The sequence below is a fragment of the Poecilia mexicana genome, unplaced genomic scaffold (assembly GCF_051168715.1).
Source record: "Poecilia mexicana isolate PSO_F unplaced genomic scaffold, ASM5116871v1 scaffold_15, whole genome shotgun sequence".
NCBI lineage: Eukaryota > Metazoa > Chordata > Actinopteri > Cyprinodontiformes > Poeciliidae > Poecilia > Poecilia mexicana.
Window position 1 is genome coordinate 1540032 of NW_028263384.1, and position 22239 is coordinate 1562270.

The 22239-nt window shown below is 42.6% G+C and overlaps 1 protein-coding gene across 1 annotated transcript; it reads left to right on the forward strand.

The window, feature by feature from the left end:
• The first annotated feature begins 74 nt into the window (after positions 1 to 74).
• phc3b (polyhomeotic homolog 3b) lies at positions 75 to 22216 on the forward strand. The gene is made up of 11 exons (XM_088013255.1): positions 75 to 622; positions 6546 to 7107; positions 9463 to 9615; positions 10988 to 11195; positions 11954 to 13879; positions 16545 to 16882; positions 17352 to 17517; positions 17606 to 17717; positions 18459 to 18579; positions 19519 to 19840; positions 21408 to 22216. The coding sequence occupies exons 2-11, from the start codon at positions 6562 to 6564 to the stop codon at positions 21560 to 21562; spliced, it is 4047 nt and encodes a 1348-aa protein (XP_087869381.1). The 5' UTR covers positions 75 to 622; positions 6546 to 6561; the 3' UTR covers positions 21563 to 22216.
• The last annotated feature ends 23 nt before the right edge of the window (positions 22217 to 22239 follow it).

Here is a 22239-nt window from a genome sequence, read left to right on the forward strand (position 1 = left end):
AGCCTGTTCCGGTCCTCCTGAGCTCTGTGTGGTGCTGTCTCTCTCTCTCCGCTCTCCCTCAGCACACCGCCTCCATCGCCTCCACCAGCAGCGGACTGAGCAGGCCCCTCACAGCCGCTACTCGGTGGCCCCCAGCCGGGCTCGTTTCCAGCCGCAGACCCCGGCAGGTGAGACTGCTGCTGGTTCCCCGGAGACCCGCGGGGCCCCCCCGAACCCCCGATCTGGAGGCCAGAGTCACGGACCGCTCCGCGGGGAACGAACCGGGGCTGTGATGAAACCATAAACAGAGTGCGCCACGCACGCTCACACGCACACAGACACAGAACAACCGGGCCCAGACCGCGCTTGAACTTGGCCCCCCCTGTGTGGGTGCAGGGGCCGCGGAAGCATCGGCCCTCCGCGGCGCTTCGGGGACCGTATTGTCTGCGGAAGGCTGACGCGCTGCTCGCGGCGGCCGCTGCGCTGTCAGACGAGGAAGTGAGGCTTCATACACGCCCATCGGAGCCAGCCGAAGCAGCGGAGAGCCGTTCATCAGATAACAGCCGCGGGATTGATCAACATGCGCTCCGCTTCTGATGGACAGCTGCGGGGATAAACTGCGCCACGACGCCGTTTTCCGCAGGTAGGTGAGCGGAGCGCGTTACGCAGAGCGCCGGACGGCTCCGGCGTCAGACCTCAGCGCCGTGAAGGCCAGGCTCCATCTTTTTTTTCGGTCTTTTTCTGATAGTCACATGCATGCTCTCTGGCCTAACTGTCACCAGCGTGCCTTAAAGCGGGGCTGCGGGGCCAGATGTCAGCATCTGGAGCGGCACCTGTCTGCCTGGGGACGGGGCTGGACCGAACGGAGCCCAGCCTGCGCACATTGCTCACATTTGGACCCGAATCCGAGTTTTCACCCATATGTGGATCTTTAGCTGGGTCTCCAGCGTGCAGAGCGACCACAGGTTTCACCTGTTCACTAACTCCTCACAAAAATCACAAATTATAGGCATTAATGTGACATTTGAAAGCAAAACGTGTCCAATTTATGGGAACATTTTCAGTGATTTAGTTCTTCAGTTAGGAATAAATCCAAACTGCATAGAAAAACAGAATAAATAGACACAGTAGAAGCATGAAAACAGCTCCAATATTATTGGAAATATATGAAAAATAATAAAACACTGTGTGAAAATATAAAAATAATGTGCAGTTATTAGAAATATATTCCGTCATAACCCAATAGATGTGCAACTGGTTTGTTTGTTCTTTTTGAAATAAATGTCCATAATGTGCATTAAACATGTCCAAGTCCGATCTTTTCACATCCTAAAAATCCGATCTGAGTCATTTCCACATGTTGAACTGAATCCGATTATTTTCATGTCACATTTCATCAAACCTTGACGTCATAATTCTGCACTAAAAGAAGTCAGACAAGTAAATCTGGAGGTAAAAATCATTTATTAATTAGATTTATGAACTTCTAGAGGGATATTTATTCATAAACAGCGGAACCTGACTGCAAACGGCCAATGGTTGCCATGGTTACCCACATTTATTAACATTAGCTAGCATTTTAGCAGCATCCACAGTAGTTGATCATCACAGCGTAATAAAATACGTTATGCTTCCAAACTGAGATGAGTGACACATTAAAGACCCAAACGCCTCACAGTCTGGTGAGTTTGACAGAGAAAATGGCGCCAGACATTATTCAATAACAATTTTATTCACGGTAATTTCTTAATGAGATGTGGAGTCCCTCCAAATAAGACAAACATATCCACGATGAGCAAGGGGGCTTTGATAGTTTCCTAAAATGTAAGTGTTCATAAGAAAATTAAAAAAGAAGAACGGGATTCATATGTGCAATGGACAAGTTTAACACAACCATTTCCTCCTGTTTTGGTCACAATTAGCGGGAAAATGAAAACGTAGCTGCAGTTATCATCTGGAATTACAATGCAGCAGGTTGAACCGGAGGTAGTCCTAAAAATAAAACCTCTGACATCTTCAGATGGCGCAAAGCTGTGCGGGAGTTGCGCCAGGTGAAGAGATCTGGCGCCAGGTTAAAATGTATTTTATTTGTCTGAATGTAAATAGTTCAACAGTTAGAACAATGCATTCTGCCTTCTACAGACAATTTTAAATCATAAACTGTCGCAGTTTTTTAAAATCAGTTTTCCAAACTGCCCTTCATTTTCAAATATCCGTTTATATATTTCTAACGGCCATTTTGTTATTTCTGTTTACGTGTCTTGTTTATTATGACGTGTGGTGCTGCTTTCTTAGTCAGGTCCCTCTAGTGAAAGCGATATTGATCTCAATGGATTTTTATCTGGTTAAATAAAGGTTTAATGAAAACCTTTAGTTAAGACATGCGCAGTAGGGTACCTGTTGACGCAACGTGACGTCACTTGACAGAAGCCGCAGTTAATTTTCCACTAGGGGCCATCAGATGTAGTCCTACTTTGTTTTCATCAGCTTCCTTCTTCTTGTCTTGATCTTTTGATTGTTGAACGAACATTAAAATCTATCAAAAGATGGCGGCGTCCATTACTACTTCCGTAAACAAAGCGCTGCTGTGTGACGTCAACGTTCTTCTCCTGGGTCGTAAAGCGTTCACACAGAAGACTGATTGGGGTCGGATTTAATTTGTAGAATGACAAAAAAATTGGATTTCTGTAAGAAATCGTAATTGAATTGTGTGAAAAGATATTCTTGGTGGTTTTTTTGTTTTGTTTTTTTACACTGCTCCATTTTGTTGTGATGATAGATAGATAGATAGATAGATAGATAGATAGATAGATAGATAGATAGATAGATAGATAGATAGATAGATAGATAGATAGATAGATAGATAGATAGGCAGACAGACAGATACGATTTTGATCTATTTTTAACAAAAACCTGCTGAATCAATGTGTTGCAGCTTGTTGCAGCAACACATCAAACCAAGTCAGAGCAGAGCCAGGCCGGAGAACAGGAAGTGGTAAAAGTTTCACTGATAGACAGGTGACAGAGAGGTGTTACAACTGTTTCAGAGACTTCTCCTTTGCAGAAAACCGTGTTTATCGTCAGCTTTTTTTTCCTTTTTTTTTTTAGCTCTAATCAATTGGAAATTGTCATAAAAACCCATGTTTGATTCAGAGTTCAGGAACAGATTAACACCACTAATGAGCTAGCTTACTTTAATGAGTTGTTGAACAACTCTGCCAATGCCACATGTCAAAACAACAGCAATCAAATAAAAGGAGCAGAGCTGATGTGCACCAGTGGGTGTTTCCTGTTCAGTCTGGTCCAGCTCCCCAGCTCACCGGTCGCTTTGTTTGAGTTCAGAGGGTTCACTATCACTGCTTTCATCTTGGGGGCTGCTGTGCCTTAGCGCTAACCGCTAACTGTTTCATACCTGCAGCATCACAACTCCTGGGTCGTAGAGATGAGTCCAGCTAGTCTGAGCTGAAACTCTGACACAACTGAAGGTGGAAAATGCATAAAACTCTTGAGGATCAAGAATTGTTGTGCTTCAAAGGTTCCAGATGCAAACTGTCTCTAAAAGAGCAAGAAAGTTGGTGAATAACCTGCTGGGTTCAGGAACTGAGAGAAACTGTGAAAATACTGCAGATACTGGAGAGTTCGGCTGTTAATGGTTTGGAGATTAAAATGAGATCATCTGGGTTTAAATGGATCCAAACACTGAGAACCAGGCGAAAGGAACCAAACAGGAATCAAACCAAACTCAAAAAGGAGCCGATTGCCCCACCTCCCCTCCCTCCTCCTGGTAAAACTCTGCAGTTACAGAGTTTTATATCTGTGTAAACATTGCATCATGTGTAACACAAAGCATCGCTGTCATCCTGATCTGCACTAAGAGAAAATAAATGCATCAGAGATGATGTTCAAAGAGGCTTCAAATGTTTCAGCTGCACCAACAATTAAAACGATTAATCATGACAAATCAATTATTCAAATAATCATCAACTAATTCAGTAATCGATTAATCATTAACTGGATTAAAAAAGGTAACTTCCTGCAAGAACAACATATTCAGAACAGCAATTAAGCCAAAACTGTAAAAAAAATATATATATACATATTTTGCATTTAAGACAAAAATAATCCCAATATGAGCTCAGCACCATAGACAGCAGAAAGGTCTGAGCCTTTCACACGTTGATGTTAGAAGGATTTTTAGCTTCAGATTCATTAGAGGAATTCTGTTATTGTACCTTGGGAAAAAAAAATAATTTTCCTATTTTAAAAAGGAATTTAGTTAATTTTTATTTACATATTTAATGCATTTCAAATATTGCATAGAAAGTCTCCAGAATGTGGCAATTTCTTTACCCGATTAATGGTGAGAATAATTGATTTCTGAAATAATCGGTAGTTGCAGCCCTTAATATCACCTTCAATACTAAAAGGCTTTAAGATTTGATGTTTTACATTTTAAGCTAGTTTATTTTATGAAAACATTAAACTTTTTCTGCATTTTTCTAAAGCAGGTAAATAAAAATGAGCTGAACATGAAATACCAGTAAAAAGACGCCAACCAGTTTAATTCTCCATTATTTAACTAGAAAACATAAAGTCAGGTGTAGTTTGAACTGGAAACCATTACAATGTTTTCCAACTGCTTTGTAGGAGGAATTGTTGCCGAATTTCGACTGTAATTTCAGCCACTTTGTATAGAAACATGATTAACCAGTCATAGAAATATGACAGTAATCAGTGAATTATTTATAAATAAACAGAAATGGATTGAAAATTTATATTAAAGATTTTGATCTGGCTAGTAGACATAAAATGAATAATAAATAAAAAAGTTAATCAATCTCTCATAATCCAGGCTATTTCCTCCGTTACGTTCTTCCAATGTTTTAAGGTGGTCTGGAATTTAAGGCGGCTTTGTTCTGAATGAGCGAAGCCAGTTTTTCTTTGAGCCAGACAGCGATGGATTAAATATGTAAACAGGGAGGTACACGAGTGATTCCTGGGCGGCCATCGGTACGGTCGGCTTGGTGACACCCGACACCGTCAGTGTAAACTTCAGCTGAGCGTTCTGGTCGCAGCCAGAGGAGAGGTGGACCCCACGCTGTGAAAAATGTCCTCTCACACCAAAATAGCAGCGACACAATCACAGCAAGTCAGGTGGTTTTATTTGGGTCCATTTAGATCACGTTTTTACTATGATTTATGACAAAAATAGATGAAATCCGACGGAAATCAAATATATGTTAAAAATAAACAACCTGCAGGAAGGAAGGAGCTGCAGTAACAGATCAGTGATGTCTGATCTGGAGCATAAAGGTGTTAACATACCAGCAACTGCTGCTGCTAATCAATCCGGGTAGAGTTATAAATAGGGCCAGGACTTCAACGCATTAATTCTGACTCCTTATTTACATGGATTCTAATGTTTTAACATTTTTAGTGCAATTGTTTGCATTTTTTTTTTGTTCAAGCCAGAACCTTTGTATTTACATGTTTTTGGTACGCTTGGAAATCTGATGCACATCCGCAAACAGCAGCGATGGAAGAGTCTTCTCTCGGCCAACTGGGGGTTAATTCTGCCTCTGAACGATCTGATTGGACGCTGAAAGAGAATATTGTTGTCTTCAAGTTGTGCTAAAAGCAGCTAGCCTATCAGCAAAGCCTAAAATAGCATCTCAATGCTAAACATGTAGCAGCTAATGCTAATGTCAGCGTCCACATTTCTAAAGAAGCTCCATGAATGATCAGAAGTTTCTGGAACTCTGGAAAGATGAATGGACAGAATAAAACTGAAACAATCTGATTGTTTCAACCATCTATAAAACTATAAACATCTTTGTTGTTGAGTTCATAAGTTTATTTATTGAATAATTTAGCAGCAAAAAGGGTTTTTGAATTGGAAAAGTTTATTTAGTCAATAAATAGTTTTCAATTCAAATGTGATTAACTTAATACAGAAGTTGATTAAACACTTTAATCGAGTCCCACCACTAGTTTTAAAACAATTCGCTGGATGACAGGGTGTACTTACTTTGTTTAGACGTTTTGGTTCGGACAACCAATAATTTATTGGTCGGATGTTTTATTCCCTGATTCTCAGGAGTGAAAAGTCAAGTCTGTAGATTAGTGGTGGCCATACTTCCACTAGTGCGCTAATAGCAGAGCTAACACACTTCCACTAGTGCGCTAATAGCGGAGCTAACACACTTCCACTAGTGCGCTAATAGCGGAGCTAACACACTTCCACTAGTGCGCTAATAGCGGAGCTAACACACTTCCACTAGTGCGCTAATAGCGGAGCTAACACACTTCCACTAGTGCGCTAATAGCGGAGCTAACATTTTCTTTAGCATTTTGCTATCTTTAAAAACCTTTAGAGCAATTAGCTGGAGTCTTTATAGAGCCGTATATAAGTGAAGATAAGAAAGTCTAGAAGTTATGTTTTAGTTGTAGATGTCTGGAGGTGTGAATCTGACATTTATGATTATGATTAGCTGTCAGAGTTAGCGCAGCTAACATGCTAGCTAGCAGTTCCCAGTTTGGCTAAAACGTGTTTCTGTTTGTCTCAGTTTGTTTCAGCGTTGAATGATGGACAAGGAGCTGGTTCAGCAGAGCCAATCAGAACAGGCCACCAATGGCCCGGCCCCCTCCACCCCTACCACCCCCACCACCCCGACCCCCCCACGGCTCATCCCCAACCCCATGCTCCTGGACTCCCCCGCCCCCACACTGACTCCCACCACCGCCTCCCCTCCTCCCCCGCTGACCCCCGCCCCCTCCGTCTCCTCGGCCCACGGGCCGAAGGCGGCGGCGGCGGGGGGCGGGGCCTCGTCCCCTCACATCCTCATCCCGGCTCCGCCTAAACTCACCTCCACAGCGGCCCCCACCCTGCGCACCTACTCCCGCCCCATCCTGCCCTCCCCGGCCTCCAAGGCGTCTCCTTCCTCCTCCTCTGTTGCCACGGCGACCGCAGCTTCACCCGTGACCTCGTCTTTGTCGGCTGCGACACACGGCAGCACCACGACCTCCACCAAGATGTCCAGCGGCCTGACCAACGGGAGCACCCGGGGGGGGCCCACCTCCCCGCCCATCACGCCGTTCCACACCCCGGCCAGCCCACCTGGCCGCCAGGTGAGTCAGCACCTGAGGAGGAGGAGACACTGTGAAGGATTGTTCTTTATTTAAAAAGGTGAAGAGCAGAGCTGGTTTGGAGTTAAAGTTAAACTAATATTCAGTTTTTGTCAGGTTTTGGTTTCCTGGGAGTTTCTGAAAAAAAATCTTAGAAAAGGAGCTGACTGAGCAGCAGCTAACGATTATTTCAGTTACCAATTAATCTATCAATTATTCTGATGATTAATCGATTAATAGAATAAAGATAGGCTCATTCTTCAGATTTTTCATTTAAGCATCAAAGGAAATTTTAGACAATTTTAGAAATACATTAAAAGATGCAAATAAATAAATAATTTAATTCCCTTTTTTTCATTTATTATTCTAATGATTAACTGATTAATCGGATGAAAAATATCCTGCAGATTTTGTATTTAACCACTTAAGCCTTTTAAACAACATTAGCAATAGAATAAAATATGCAAATAAACAAATAAGTCAATTTATTTTTAAATAAGAAAATAAACATTTACTATTCAATTACTCTAGCGAGTAATAGAATAAACATTTATTACTTTATTATTCTGCAGATTAATCAATTATTTTTGATTAAAAGAATTGTTAAGTTCTGGTGTTTTTTCATTCATAATCCTTTTATTCAATATGAATGCATTAAAAGAAGCAAATAAACAAATAAATTCCCTTTTTAAGTAAGAAAATTAACATTATTTTATTATTCAGAGTATTAATTATTAGACAGACTCTCACACAGTCTGTCTAACCTGCATGTCTTTATTAAATTAATTTTATTAATGTAAACCAAAGATCATCTGTTCATCTGTTCCTGGTTCTTTGGACCGGTTCTGTTTCCAACATCTTTTCAGTTTCTGACCCAGAGGAAGTCGAGACGTTTTCCACCAGCGGGAGGATTTGGGTTTTTAACAACAGAACATGGATGAAAGTTTCCTGGGATTCAAACTGAAAAAAACCATCAGCAAAGAAAAATGAAGAATTAAGATACTTAAGCCTGGACAGTTTATGTTTAATTATAAGTTTATGTTAAATTTAGAGATAAAGAGCTGATCTAAAGGTTTTATTTCCTCTTATTTCCAAGCTTTAAAAACATTTTCTAAAGCTGTTAAATTGTATTAAACCATAACTGCATTTCAATATAAAAATTAAACCCATATCTGCTTTGTTACTGCAGTTTATTGGGTCTATGTGGTATTTCAATAGATATTAGTGATGTTTTAGTAAAATGTGATCGTCAGTAAAACTGGTGCTTCATTAGCATTTCAAAGGAAAATTTCATGTCTCTGTATCTGAATCCGGCCTGCAGACCAGGCAGGATTCAGGAAGTGATGCGTTCAGGGTCAGAGCGGCGGCTCTCTGGGTCAGAGTTGTTCTCGCTCTCTGAGGTTTCCTCCGTTTGCTTTCATCTCACAGCTTCACAGCTTCAGCATCACGTTTAGCTTTTACTGTCAGACAAAATGCAGCTGAAATGTGAGAGGCACCAACAGAAAAGACGTTTACGTCTGGAAATCCCTCCAAAAAGCAGAACCAAATGACTTTTATTCTCACTTTTTTTTTACTTTTGAACAGTAATTCAGTTTATTTATATTGCATTCATTCACAACACAGGTTTTCTTGAGGCATTTTACACAAAAAGTAATTTCAAATCGCTCTCAAATGAATTCCAGTTGATGCAGATTGAGACTTTTTATTATTATTACTGCCATAATTTTCTTACAATGGAAAATGTTTAGTACAAGACAAAGTATCTATATTTTTATAACGAAGTTGGCATATATTTTTGTTAAAGTCAAACGTAAGTAATAAGGAACAGGTGTGGCTCATCGGGTTATTAATATAATTACTACATGGTGACTCATTAACAAACAGCTTCGGGCAGCAGAACCAGGTTTGGTTTGCTGGGAATCAGCAACGTCTGGTTTTTAGAAAGTCTCTTAAAAAGCAAACAGATTTTCTGGATTAAATCCTCATGGTGCTAAACTGATTTATTTATGATATGGTCCATATTTAAGGTTCACAGCAGCCCGATCTGGACTTTGAGAACTGATTTAAATCCTGAATCGGTTAAAATCTTCAATTCGCCGTTTTCTTGTTTCCGTTGATGGAAAGTTGATTGTTTTTAGTTCTTTTAAAGTTTTGCAGTGAAACAAAGAGGTCGGGTAAACGTGAGCAGCAGCTGCGGTCGGTTAGCTTTGGGTTTGTCCAGGAAACTCGATGATTCACAGCGGAACTGATGATTCAGCTGTTTTTAATGAACATCAATCTAAACTAAATGTCTCAATTCTCATTAAAATGCAGCAGAATCTTTTTCTCCTTTAATCTCGTTCTCTGTCTTTGTTCCAGGCGCAACAGCCTCACCCTGTGGGCACACCTGGTCTGGCACGAGCCAATCAGAGCGCCTCACCTGTCAGGCAGAGGGTTACCCAGCAGACTTTGCTCCTGGGGAAAGGCCTCAAAGGGTCGGGGCAGGACCAGGTGCTGCTGAGAGCTCAGATGGTAAACACACACACACACACACACACACACACACGCACACACACACACACACACACACACACACACACACACACACACACACTGCTCACACACATACACGCATGTTTGTGTTGCTATCTTTGTGGGGACTTTCCATTGACTTCCATTCATTTCTACAGCCTAAACCTGACCTTTACCCTTTTCCTAACCCTAACCATCACATACCTAACCCTAACCCTAACCAAAACTCAATTCATACCTTAGCCCTAACTCTGACCCCTGACCCAAAAACAGGGTTTCCCCTCATGGGGACCGGAGCCCGGTCCCCATGAGGAGCAATTGGTCCCCACAACGTAGTATATGTCAGGAAAATCGTCCCCACAAGGTATTACAAACAAACGCACGCACACACACACACGCACACACACACACACACACACACACACACACACACACACACACACACACACACACATACACACACACACACACACACACACACATTTTCAAGATCAGACTGAGATCGTCATGCTTTTAAAAACAAAGGTGTTTCTAAATTATATGTTCAGGCCACATTTAATGCAGTGATGCAGTCGGAACCCCAGAGGCGTTTTATTAACAAAATATTAACAAAATACATAAATAAATAAAACTTTTTTTTCTTTTCTTATTAGCTATGGATCCCTAAACTGCAGAACATTTTCTGCAGTGATGTCTTTCCTTTTGTTTAATTAGATACAAGTAAAGTTTATGTTAACATTAAATAAATACAACTGATTGACGCCGGTGAGGTTTTAAGTTTGGGTAAATTTTGCAGTTTCTGAGAAAATTATTAAAGCCATTTTAGATCCATGGCAGCTAAGAAAAGGAGAACATTTCTGCTAGAAACACTCAAACATTTTCTTGAAAAAACTTGGAAATTTCTGAGTTTGAAAAGTGTAAAATTTTCTAGAAAATACTCAGAAATTTAGAGATTAACTACAGAAATTTTCTAGAAAGTTTCTGAAATTAATCTCAAAAGTTTTTTGTGGACATTTTACTCCTTTTTTTTAAATAATCTGTAGATTAAACTGAGAGGAAATGGTTTTATTTTTCATGAATGCTCAGCTCTGCCTTCCTGCTCTCCTCCCTTCATTTCCTCCTCGTTTTTTCTGCCTCCTCGGATTTCCTCGCAGCTCATTCTTACGTCTGCTATGCGACCTGCACAGCCGCCCTCTTCCTCCTCCTCTTCCTCCTCCGTCCTCTCCTCTAACCCCGCCTCCGCCCAGGTGAGCCTGCCGGATCTTTATGCTTTCCTTTGACTAGCAGCAGCTTCAGTTGTCAGGCTGCCCGGTAACCGTTGCTAAGCAGCGGTTGGTCCTTAACCATCGTTTCTCTCCCGGTTCCCCTGCAGCTGCAGAGCCTCACCTTGAGGCCTCCTCCCCCCGGGACCCTCACCATCCCCCCGTCCCTGCGGCTGAAGCCTCCCTCCTCGGCGCCGCCGCCCCTCTCTCGGCCCAGCGCCCCCGTCTTCCCTCCGCTCAGGCCGCGACCGCAGCCCAGCGCCACGGCAACCGAGAGCCCGACCGCGCCCGGCCGCCATCTTTCCGTTCCGCCTCCAAGTAGGGCCTCATGTTTCTTATAAAAGACATGATTTAGTTTATGTTTTGTCCATTTAGATAAACTTTTATCTTTATTATCGTGTTTTTAAATCAACATGGGTGAATAAAACATCATATTCCTGTCATTCCTGTAAATCTGATGTATTATATTTACTCCGAACTAAAGTTTTTACAGTTAATCTGTTGGAACAAGAGCAAAAAACCCCCAAAAACTTTCCCAGAATTTGTACATTTCTGACCTAGAAAGAATTAGTTCATGCAGTTTTTCTTACTTTTTCCTTTAATTTAAACTCTGTATATACATTTTATGGAGACATTTTTAAAAAACATTTTTATTAATAATGAATTCAAATTCATAAATGCTTTATTAATTTCAAAGGGAAGTTAAATGATTACATAATGACAATTATAATAACATATAATAATAATAATAATAATAATAATAATAATTCAGTGTTCTCACATTCGGAGTATATTTACAGTATGTTTTATACAGAGTGCAACATCATATGATTGGATTACACAATATCATTTTATTTAGAAATTATCCTCATCATTATTATTAAATAAAAATAAAACCTGTCTCACTGTGTAAGTTCAACAACTCCACCAAATCCCACTTTTTTAATTTTAATCATGAACTAAACAGTCAGCAAACCAACCTCCGTATCCACAGTAAGCTTCAAGTCTAAACCAGTAATCATGCCTAGTTTTAAATGTTCATGTTTAAAAGATTTCTTCCTCTTTGCTTCTTCCAGCTCTCTACTCTCCCGTCCGGGCTGTCCCTCTTCGACCCAGGCTTCTCTCTCCCAGCAGTCACAGAGCAACAACCCCTCGACAATCCCTCCAACCCATCGCTGCGGCTCCCTCCAGTCAGGTCACATCTGTCAGTAAGCAGCTGACTGGGCTAAAGAGCTCTCCGTTAACTCAAACCGTTCTGGGTCCAAGCCCGTCCCAACACAGCCCGTTATCTTCTTCCAACCACTTTGAGCGCTCACCGTCTGCAGCGAGGCAGCTGCAGATGATCGCCCTTTCCTCCAGTCAGCAGCCACAGGCGGGAACATACGCCCACCCTGCGGTCCAGTCCAAGCCCGCCGAGCTGCCTGAGCATTCCAGCCAATCAAAGAAGACTGCAAACAAGGACGACTTGAATCCTCTTCCTTTGAATGCCTCTGCTTTGCCTTCTGCTCATTCTCACACACAAACTTTGACCAAGAAGAGAGAGCAGAAGGAGAGTGACGATCAAGGACCCATAAGCCGAGGAGTGAGACCAGGAATCAGAGAGGAACGGAGCGCCGGTAAAGACCTCCAGGCAGAGAAAAATGTCCAAACGGAGACGATAAAGCAGGAGAAGCTCACTGATACGGAGCAGGAACCCGAACCGGATCAGATGGAGGTAAAGGAAGAAGGCCAGAGAGACAGAGAGAGGAGACAAACAGGAAAGAAAAGGAAACATGAGGAGGTGGAGGACGAAGGAGGAGATACTCCCATGGATACATCAGACTGCCAGATCGACCAGAACACAGAACCGGCTCCACATCCAGACATCGTCAAAGACTCAAGCAAGGAATCAAAACCCAAACTGGATCTCACTCCAGCACCAGTAAAAACTCCATTAAAAGCAACAGTTTCAGTCCAGAATCCAGTCACAGAATCCGTTCCAGGTGAAAAACCAGTAACAGGTCCAGTTCCCGTTAAACCTCCAGTACCAGGATCCCTTCCTGTTAAACCACTAGTAACAGGTCCACTTCCTGTTAAGGTTCCGGTAACAGGTCCAGTTCCCGTTAAACCACCAGTAACAGGTCCAGTTCCCGTTAAACCACCAGTAACAGGTCCAGTTCCCGTTAAACCACCAGTAACAGGACCAGTTCCTGTTAAAACTCCTGTAAAAGGACTGGTTTCCACTAAAACACTGGTAACAGGACCAGTTTCAGTCCAAACACCCGTAACAGGACTAGCGCCAAATAATACCCCAGTAAAAGGACCAGCTTCAACCCAAACTTCAGTAACAGAACCAGTAACACCAGTACCAGGACCAGCTGCTGTTAAAACGTCAGTAAAAGGACAAGTTTCGACTAAAACCCAAGTGACTGGACCAGTTTCAGTCCAAACTCCAGTAACTGGACCAGTTCCAGTCAAAACACCGGCAATGGGACCAGCTTCAACCAAAACCCAAGTAACAGGACCAGTTTCAGCCCAAACTCCAGTAACTGGACCAGTCCCAGTTAAAGCTCCTGCAGCAGAACTGATTTCAACCCAAACACCAGTAACTGAGCTAGTTCTGACCTGTAAACCAGTAACAGGACCAGTTCCAGTTAAATGTCCTGTAACAGAACTAGTTCTGACCCATAAACCAGGTATCGGACCAGTCCCAGTTAAAACTCCTGCAACAGGACTAGTTTCAACCCAAACACCAGTAACAGAACTGGTTCTGACCCATAAACCAGTATCAGGAACTGTTCCAGTTAAATCTCCAGTAACAGAACTAGTTTCAACCCAAACGCCAATGAAAGGAATAGTTCTGACCCATAAACCAGTAACAGGACCAGTTCTGGCCCAATCACCAGCAACAGGACCGGTTCCTGAGGTCCAAAGCCAGCGGCTGCCAGAACCTCAACGGGACCTTCAGTCCAACCAGGAGGACTTCTGTGAGAACATGTCGACCCAGTCCGACAATCAGTCAGGTACCTCCCGACACAAAACCTTCTGCTCATTTATTCTGCTCCATTATTGGATCAGACCGGGTCCGATTCTGGTCGCCAAACTTTCCTTCAGAAATCTAATAGCAGCAAATATCATCCCAGTAAATCCGGATGTTTTCAAAGCTGATAGTCCGGTAGACTCAGTTCATGGTTTGTTTTCACGTTGCACTTGATTCAAACCCTTTGAGCAGCCTGTTCCCCTCCTCGCCTGTGGGGGCGCTGCATCAAAAACCACTCAGAAACCACTGAGTGCAAGTTCCTTCTTTACAAAATGGAAACAAAAACTTGAGCTACGTCAGATTTTAGCAGTTGGAGGGTTTCTCTTTGGGTCATTTCGTCCTGCACTGTAGTCCACTTCCTTCTTTTGGAGCGGTTTCTGGTCTGCGTAGCATTCACATACGCGTTCAAACTGAACCAGAGTTCACTTCAACAAACCGAAACCGAGGTTTATAGGCGGACCATAGTTTGATTAGCACTCACACCTCACCAAACGAACCGGACTTTCTAGACAGACGGACTGGATGGAGTTGGATTAAATCAGACTATACTACCTTTAATCTCAACGATCCATCGTCTCTATAGCCATCAGCTTTATGTCGCAGGAGAGTCAGATGCTTTCTAGTATTATCAAACAAAGGCAAAAAAGAGAGACAAAACCAGAAACCAGAGCTATCATACCCCATATTGGACTAAAATCTTCATTTAAACAAACTGATGCTGGAGCAAACAGGTTCCTGTCAGCTTCAAAATGTAACCTGGCTGACATATTTGTTTCAGTTCTTCTGAAAATGCAGAACAAACCAGATGAGTCAAGCTAGTATGAAGAAAAATTACTTTTTGAGAACTGTGAAGTTTTTTTTTAAACATAAATTTAACCTAATCTTTTTGCTTACATTTGATTCATAAATATTTACTGGAATGTTAATACTGCCTGTTCTTCTGCTCCCATCACATTTTTCAGTTTCCTGCTTCTGCTGCAGTTTGGAAAAACCCCAAAATGAAAATATCTGATTAGAATTTGTCAAAAAAAAGTTGTAAAATGTTGCCCTCTCTGAAGCTCCGTAGTCAGGGCTTAGTTTACAGTAGAAACCATGGGCGTAGGTTTGGGTAGGGACGGTAGGGACATGTCCCGACCAATATTCACGGGATATGAAAAAGTCCCGACCAATTTTTTCCATATTGGCTCAAAGAACGTGGATCTACGATCTTTGATTAGCAGCAACAGGCGGTGCGCGGAACGGAAGCTTCTTAGTTTGACATTTATTATGAGCCTCCGAGACCGTGTCGGATCGGTGCTGTGGGGGGGAGGGGGAGGGGGAGTCAGTTGAATCGTCGGACGTTCTTTGATTAGCTGCAAAAGGCGGCGGCTAGCTGGGCACACGCGTCTCCTTCTGAGCCTCCGAGACCATGTCGCCACCAAAAAAGAAAAGGACAGACATTAGAAGTTATTTCGCTACGTCGGCTGTAAGTACAGTGAGTGGACCCATAAGTTAGATATCTATCACGCAACGCATTTGTTGTAAAGTCCGGTGTTTAGTAAGGTCAGCACTGAATGTGAGGTAGAATAGGTCTGTTAATTATGTAATATTTTTTCTTTTTTCTTTTATTATTGATTTCTTCTTATCTGCAATTGTGTTTGCTGTATCCAGAGGATATTTCTTTTGATCTTACTTGTAACGTTTGCTGAATTTTGTAAAGGAAAAAGTAAAGTGTTCTTGAACTGATCTGCTGAGTATGACTGTATCTGGTTGTATAAGATGTATGATATGGTTATGGTTGGGGGGAGGGGGTTATTAAGCCAATGTGGTTTCCCCCCCCTTCTCAAAAATGTTCGGTGCTCTTGGGCATTTCACTGTGCTGCCGGGGGGGGGGGGGGGGGGTTGTCAAGGTCCCCACCAAAACTTAGACCGAACCTACGCCCTTGGTAGAAACAATTTTAAGTTCAAACTGGTCAAATAAAGTTAGACTTTATCTGAGTTACCATTTTGATATCTTTTATTATTTTTACACATTTGTTGTTTAAGTTTTAGGATTTATTTTAGATTTTATGGAATGTTCAGCTTTCAGAGTCGCTCATCCATTTGGACTGATTTTCTTTCTTTAAACTACATTAACTCCCACAGTCTCTACATCAAAATGTAGGTATTTCTTTCTACTTTCACACAATGTGTCTCCCACTGCTGTAAGACTTAGTTTTCCATTGAATCAATCCAGAGTGTAGAAAACACAAACCCGACTTCCATTATAACTTCTATTGTCAAATCTCCTCCATAAAACACTTTACAGACTTAAAACTCTGCAAGTGTGGCCATCAGACATTACTTCAACTTTTAGTTTGGTATGTTTTATGATTTAGTATACATGCTCTGCACAGTGACTATCTGTTTTAGCCTCATTTAGAGTGGTGCTGTGCTCTCCCCGCTCCAGAAAAGGAGGGAATCACCATAGAAACGAGAGACTCAGCCTTTTATTTAAGATTTGGGTCCTATTTAACATCCAGTTTTATCATTGAAAATATTCAGGATTCCCTCATATAGTTTCATGAATTTCCCATCACATAGTTCTCAAACCTCAGCATGTTCTAGTTTTGTTCATTCTTAGCTGTAACTGTGCAGACTGATCAGATTTCCGTTTGTTTTCCTCCCAGCGTTGTCCAGCCTCTCCTCCCAGTCTCCTCCTTCCTCCCCCTTCATCGCCTCCTCATCAGAGAACCCTCCCCCCCTGCTCCCCGCCCAGGCCGCCCACCCCACCGATCTCAGCCTGCCGCCGCAGCACGAGGCGGCGAAGGCTGACAAAACGCCATCAGATTCCCATCATGCAACAGAAGCCGAGACTGAACGCATCTACCAATCAGACGATGAGTCTGAGAGCTTCAGCCAATCACTGGCCGCCCCCTGGGAGATGAAGGCGTGGCCTGAGGGGCGACAGGTTCTGACTCACCTGGTGGAGGGATTCGTCATCCAGGAGGGTCTCCAACCGTTTCCTGTAAGAACCCGAAGAAACGGCGTCACTGATCTTACCTAAACATCTGGCATTTACACTTACAAGCCCTTTATACTCTGAGGCCACAGCCCACAAAATCAATTAGTCTAAAATCTTTCTTGGTTTTGTGTCCTTTATATTTTTATATTCCATAAATTATTACATTCTTTTTATTTAAATTTAAAAATGTACATTTTAGTTTATTTCTAAAATGTACATTTTTACTAATTTTGCTGAGTATTAAATTTTTTGTTGGACACAGGATAAGCAGATGTTTTCGTAAATCTGATGCATTAGTGAAATATTTCATTTTTATATAAAAACTGATTTCCAGCAATAGAATAAAGCAGAACATTTATCCAGCAGCGGTTCCATCTGTACTAAAGTTCAGCCATAATTTCCTCAGTTCTTTTCTTCAGGAACAATAAGTGTTGAATATTAAGTGAACCCTGATCATTGTTCTGTCGTCCAGGTGAACCGCTCCTCCCTACTGGTTCCGGAGCAGGTGCCCAAACCCCAGGAAGTGAACGGGACCAATGGGAGGCCGGCGCTGCCTGCATCAGAACCCGTGAAGCCGCCAGAACCGTCCACAGACTCAGAGGAAGAGGACGGCGGAGACACCGGCGACCTGGGGAACAGTAAGGCTGGACGGAACTGCGTTCTGCGGGTCAGGTGAAACCGAGCGGAACCGGGCTCACCCTGGGCGTGTTTGTTGTGTTCCCTCAGAGTCGGGCCACAAAGACCGGACGGTGCTGCACTGTCAGTTCTGCGGGAAGCGAGGCCACGCGCACAACTTCATGCGCTCCAAACGGTTCTGCTCCACTTCCTGCGCGCGCGGGTGAGAACGACTTCCTCTGTCTTCAGACCAGAACCAGACGGAGATCAGTCCGTTTCTTGGACTGATCTCCAAGAAGCAAAGCTTAAAAATATTTTTTTAAAAGATTCATGTCCCCAGTAGGGATCAACAGACAGTGTTTTGGAATCATTGAGTGTTTTCTACTTTTTTGGACAAAGTTGTACCATGATTGACCTGGTCAGGGGCCAAAAGAGAGAAAATGGGCCACAATGATGGTGATTGTCAGCGCTAAGACCCGCCTCCTGGCTCTGATTGGTTGCTTCTAATTAGCATTGGAAGAAAGGGAAGGAGCTCAGTTTTTTCAATGATTATGTCTCACACCATACTTTAATGACATAGCAACCGTTTCAACAAATATGTAGAAATTTTTTTTTATAGAAGTAGCTGCAGTTTTATTTACCATTTTTATTTATTTAAGTTAATAAAAATGTTTTCTCAATTTTGTTTTTGTTATTTTGTGCGTCGATTTATTAAAAACATGACATCACAATCAAGGGGATTTTTTTTTTAAAAGTTTGTAAATCTTAAACGAAGTGAGTTCTGACCTTTGCTGCACAGGTAGTGCTGCAGTCCCAGCAGCTGCTGCAGCGGCGGTGGCGCTGGCAGGATGTGGTTCTGTGGTTCTGTGGTACCAGAGCAGAGGCAAACAGCTGGTTAATGCAGATCTGAATCAGAGCAGCAGAGTGGCTCGTCCCTCACCGTTCCTCTGGCTTTCTCTTTCAGTTTCAACGTCCGGCTGACGAAGCGCTTAAGGGCCCTGAGCGCCGGCAGCCGGTCCGAGAGGCCCCGACCGGCTCTGAACCGGGCCGAGTCGGTACCGGGGAAACCTCTGCTGCTGCGCCTGGTAGGAACCCCCATCCAGCCTCCACTCTGACATGACAACACACCTACATGAAAATTACTAAAATCCTCTGGATACATGAAAACCTGCAGAGGAAACGAGGAAAAGCAGAGAAACTTTTGGGGGTTGTGATCCTCCTGTCAACCTGAAAAACCAGGACACAAAATAATTAGGCTGACATTAAATTATTCAGTTTTCACAATTTTTCTCTTTAGATCATAAATTAATCTTTGTTCAGATACTCACATTATTCACTGAGTTACTCCAGTCTGCAGTTTATACTGAAAGCTCGAATCTGTCCAGACTGTAAGAGGAAAGATGGGGAGTTTGCGCCCTCTGGTGGTTTAGATAGCAATGTTCTGGTCCTACGAATTTAAAAAAAAATTAACTTTAGCAACAGTTCACTCTCAGATAAAGACTTAAACAAATATGCAAAATCTCTGTAATGTTTTGTACAAAAGTGAAAATTTAAATTCTTGCTCTAGAAATCACTGAAAATGATTTTCCATTGTTTGTATCAGAACCTTTACATTTCTCTATTTTTTCTTCCACTTTTAACACAAAACAACAAATATCCAACAGATTATTTATAAAAGATAAATGTTGAAATGTAAAGGAAAGTTGTAATAATTGAGTCTATAATATCACATTTAAAAACAAAAGAATAATGCAAAAGATAAATTATAAAGTACCAAATAAAAAGCTATTTCAGAAATTGGAAAAGTATTGATTTTTGTGTTTATGGTTTGTTTGCACATTTAATTCTCATTCTTTCCCACAGTATTTGCGAATCGTGACACTATTTCTGTTTAAATGCTAAAAGATTTAAATCAGAGATTTTTACTCATAACTGACAGCAGTTAATTTAGGAAGAGGAGAAATAATGCGTGGACTCGTCCGTCTCTCACCTGTCCTCTTGTCCCGCCTCCTGTCCCCCCGCAGCCCCGGGACCTTTGGAGCGCCGGGCGCCGCGAGAAAGACGGGAAGGAGAAGCCGGCGGCGGCGGAGCAGAAGGCCGAGGAGGAAGACGACGACATGGGGGCGTCCCCGCATGGCTTTGGAGAGGCGGAGGACGACGACGACGACGGAGGAGAGGAGGATCCTGCTGTTGCCATGGCAGCCAGGATGGAGCGGCGGGCGGCGCGGCGCGCGCGCAGGGCGTCGGCGCCGGCCGTCACGGCCTCGACGCCGACCACCACGTTCCGGCCCGCCCCGGCCCAGTGGAGCGTGGAGGAGGTGACGGCCTTCATCCACACGCTGCCGGGTGAGTCTCCGCCCGCGGTACAGCAAGGTTGTTATAGACACGTGGACGTTGTTGTTTACATCCGGAAATGCCGCGCATGCGCACTATTCTTTTACTTCCCATCTGTAGCCGCGCTGCCGCGGTAGAACAATAACGTTAACAAACCTGGAGATGTAGGTATTATTGATTCAGTCCAGTGGCCACAGCAAAGGGCAAAATAACAGAAAAACAATTACAGAATAACTCAAAACCAGTTGTATTCTTGTTTTTTATCGCTCTCTGTGTCACTGTGTCAGGATTCAACACAAACATTTTCCACACAGAGATCAGAACATTGAGTCAGTAACTGTTTCATGTTTTCAGCAAATTACAGCTCTCCATTTACACTGGTCCACAAAGAGCTGGGAGAAAATACCAGTCAGCTGCTTGTTCAATAATAATTTAATACATTTTTTGAGAATGGTATTTTTCACTGAGTGTTCATCAATAAATAATCATTGATTTATTCTGCACCTAAAAATCAACCAAAATATGAAAAACTGAAACTACTACTAGAACTAATTAAAAACAGACGATATTTAACTAATAAAAATGAGCAAACACTAAAAACTAATTAAAAGTAATTGTCACAATGAAATAAACTAATCTAAAATGAAAAGCCCAGAGCTGATGTAACCCTGGAGCGAAGCCGCTCTGGAACCAGCGGCGTGATTTACACCCGAACATCAGCAGACGACGGCGACTCGGCTTTCCTGGATCCAATCATCCAATTAAACGTTTCACAAATCACAGAAACCATCAGCAGGCTGAGGCAACTTCTCTCTAACCACAAACTGTGGTTGAGCAACCGGAGAAACATCTGGAGGTGGAAGAAAACCCTGAGGGGAGAAAAACTCTGACGCCTCCAACCGTCTGCAGGTTCTGACGCTGCTGATCATCTCCAGGTTTCAGCAAACAGATCCGGTTACATCTGCAGAGAATATCAGCCTTAATCAGAAACCATTAATGTTGCAAACAAAAAGAGGCCGAGATCATCTTACAAACTGACGACACGCCCATCTGTTCTTCACAGAAAACCAATCATCATCATCCTCATCATCCTCACACTGACGTTATAACATTTAATGAAATATTTATTCATTTATTTCTAACAGGTAAAATGTTAGAGAAAAAATAAATTAATTAAGAAGAAAACAAAAAAATACAATGTAATAAAAATCAACTGTCATTAGCAGCGATAACTTCGGTTCACTCTATTATGTTGGTGATCCCACACCATCATACCTCCTTCACCGTGTTTGTTCCTGCTGATTCGCTGTGTTGGTGCCGACCAGAATCTCCAAACATTTCACTTTGGTCTGAATACTTCAAAAAACTATTTTACTCATCTTAGTCCTGCTTCCATCTTGTTTTTAGAGGCTTTGTCGCTCAGTGCTTCCAAAAAGCCGTTCACAGTTTTTCTCTCCTGACCTTTAACCTTTACCCAAGAACAAAGTCAGTTTTCCACACATCTTCTCTGCAGTTTGCATTAGATAAATAAAGCAGGTGTCCTTACTTTCCGCTCATGGTGTGTGTGTTGCTCCGTCAGGCTGCGGCGACGTGGCCGAGGCCTTCAGGCTGCAGGAGATCGACGGCCAGGCGCTGCTGCTGCTGACCGAGGATCACCTGATGACCAGCATGAACATCAAACTGGGCCCGGCCCTCAAGATCTGCGCTCACATCAACGCCCTGAAGAACCAGTGAGAGGACGAGGCGGCGAACCCAGAGGGGGACGCAGAGGGGGCGGCGCTCAGGAGGCAATAAAGACGAGAAATCTGGAAACTTCGGGGTTCGTGTGTTTTCAAAGGACCGAAGCTGACACCAAGGATGACAGAACAAAGTCACAAAAAGAGGAAATTGTTGGTAATTTATAATTTATGATGTTGTGATGGAGGTGTGGCCTTAGCTGACCGGACCGGACCGGAGCGGAACCTCGTCTGTGTAGCAGGAAACCACGAGGAGTTTTGTACCTTTCTGTATATTTTACAAGCCACTGGAGAGTGTACATTTCAAGCTATTTCATGAAGGATTTTCAACATTTAATATATGAAATTTGTCTATTTAGTTTTTTTAGAGCGTGACGTCAATGACAAATCTATCCCTGTAGCTAACATAACCAGTGTGTGTGTGTGTGTGTGTGTGTGTGTGACTGAGTGTGTGTGTTAAGGAAGAAGACGACAATAATCTGTAGAGTTTGTAAGTCATTCATCAAAGTTTAATGTTTTCTATCAACAAGTTCTGGACAGAAACTCGTCTTGGTTCGAAGCGTCGCCATCAGGGTAGCGAGCATCGTCTTCAGTCGTCACATTTTTATGATATCCTGCTTGAAATTATTTAATAAATGAACAATTAACCAAACCGGCTGCTGGTTTTCCTTCAGC

Excerpts from the sequence above, each read along its gene's own strand:
- phc3b (XM_088013255.1), top strand. The coding sequence starts at position 6,562 with ATGATGGACAAGGAGCTGGTTCAGCAGAGCCAATCAGAACAGGCCACC. Across the intron at positions 7,108-9,462 it reads CCAGCCCACCTGGCCGCCAG|GCGCAACAGCCTCACCCTGT; the intron begins GTGAGTCAGCAC and ends TCTTTGTTCCAG. Across the intron at positions 17,718-18,458 it reads TCCACTTCCTGCGCGCGCGG|TTTCAACGTCCGGCTGACGA; the intron begins GTGAGAACGACT and ends TTTCTCTTTCAG.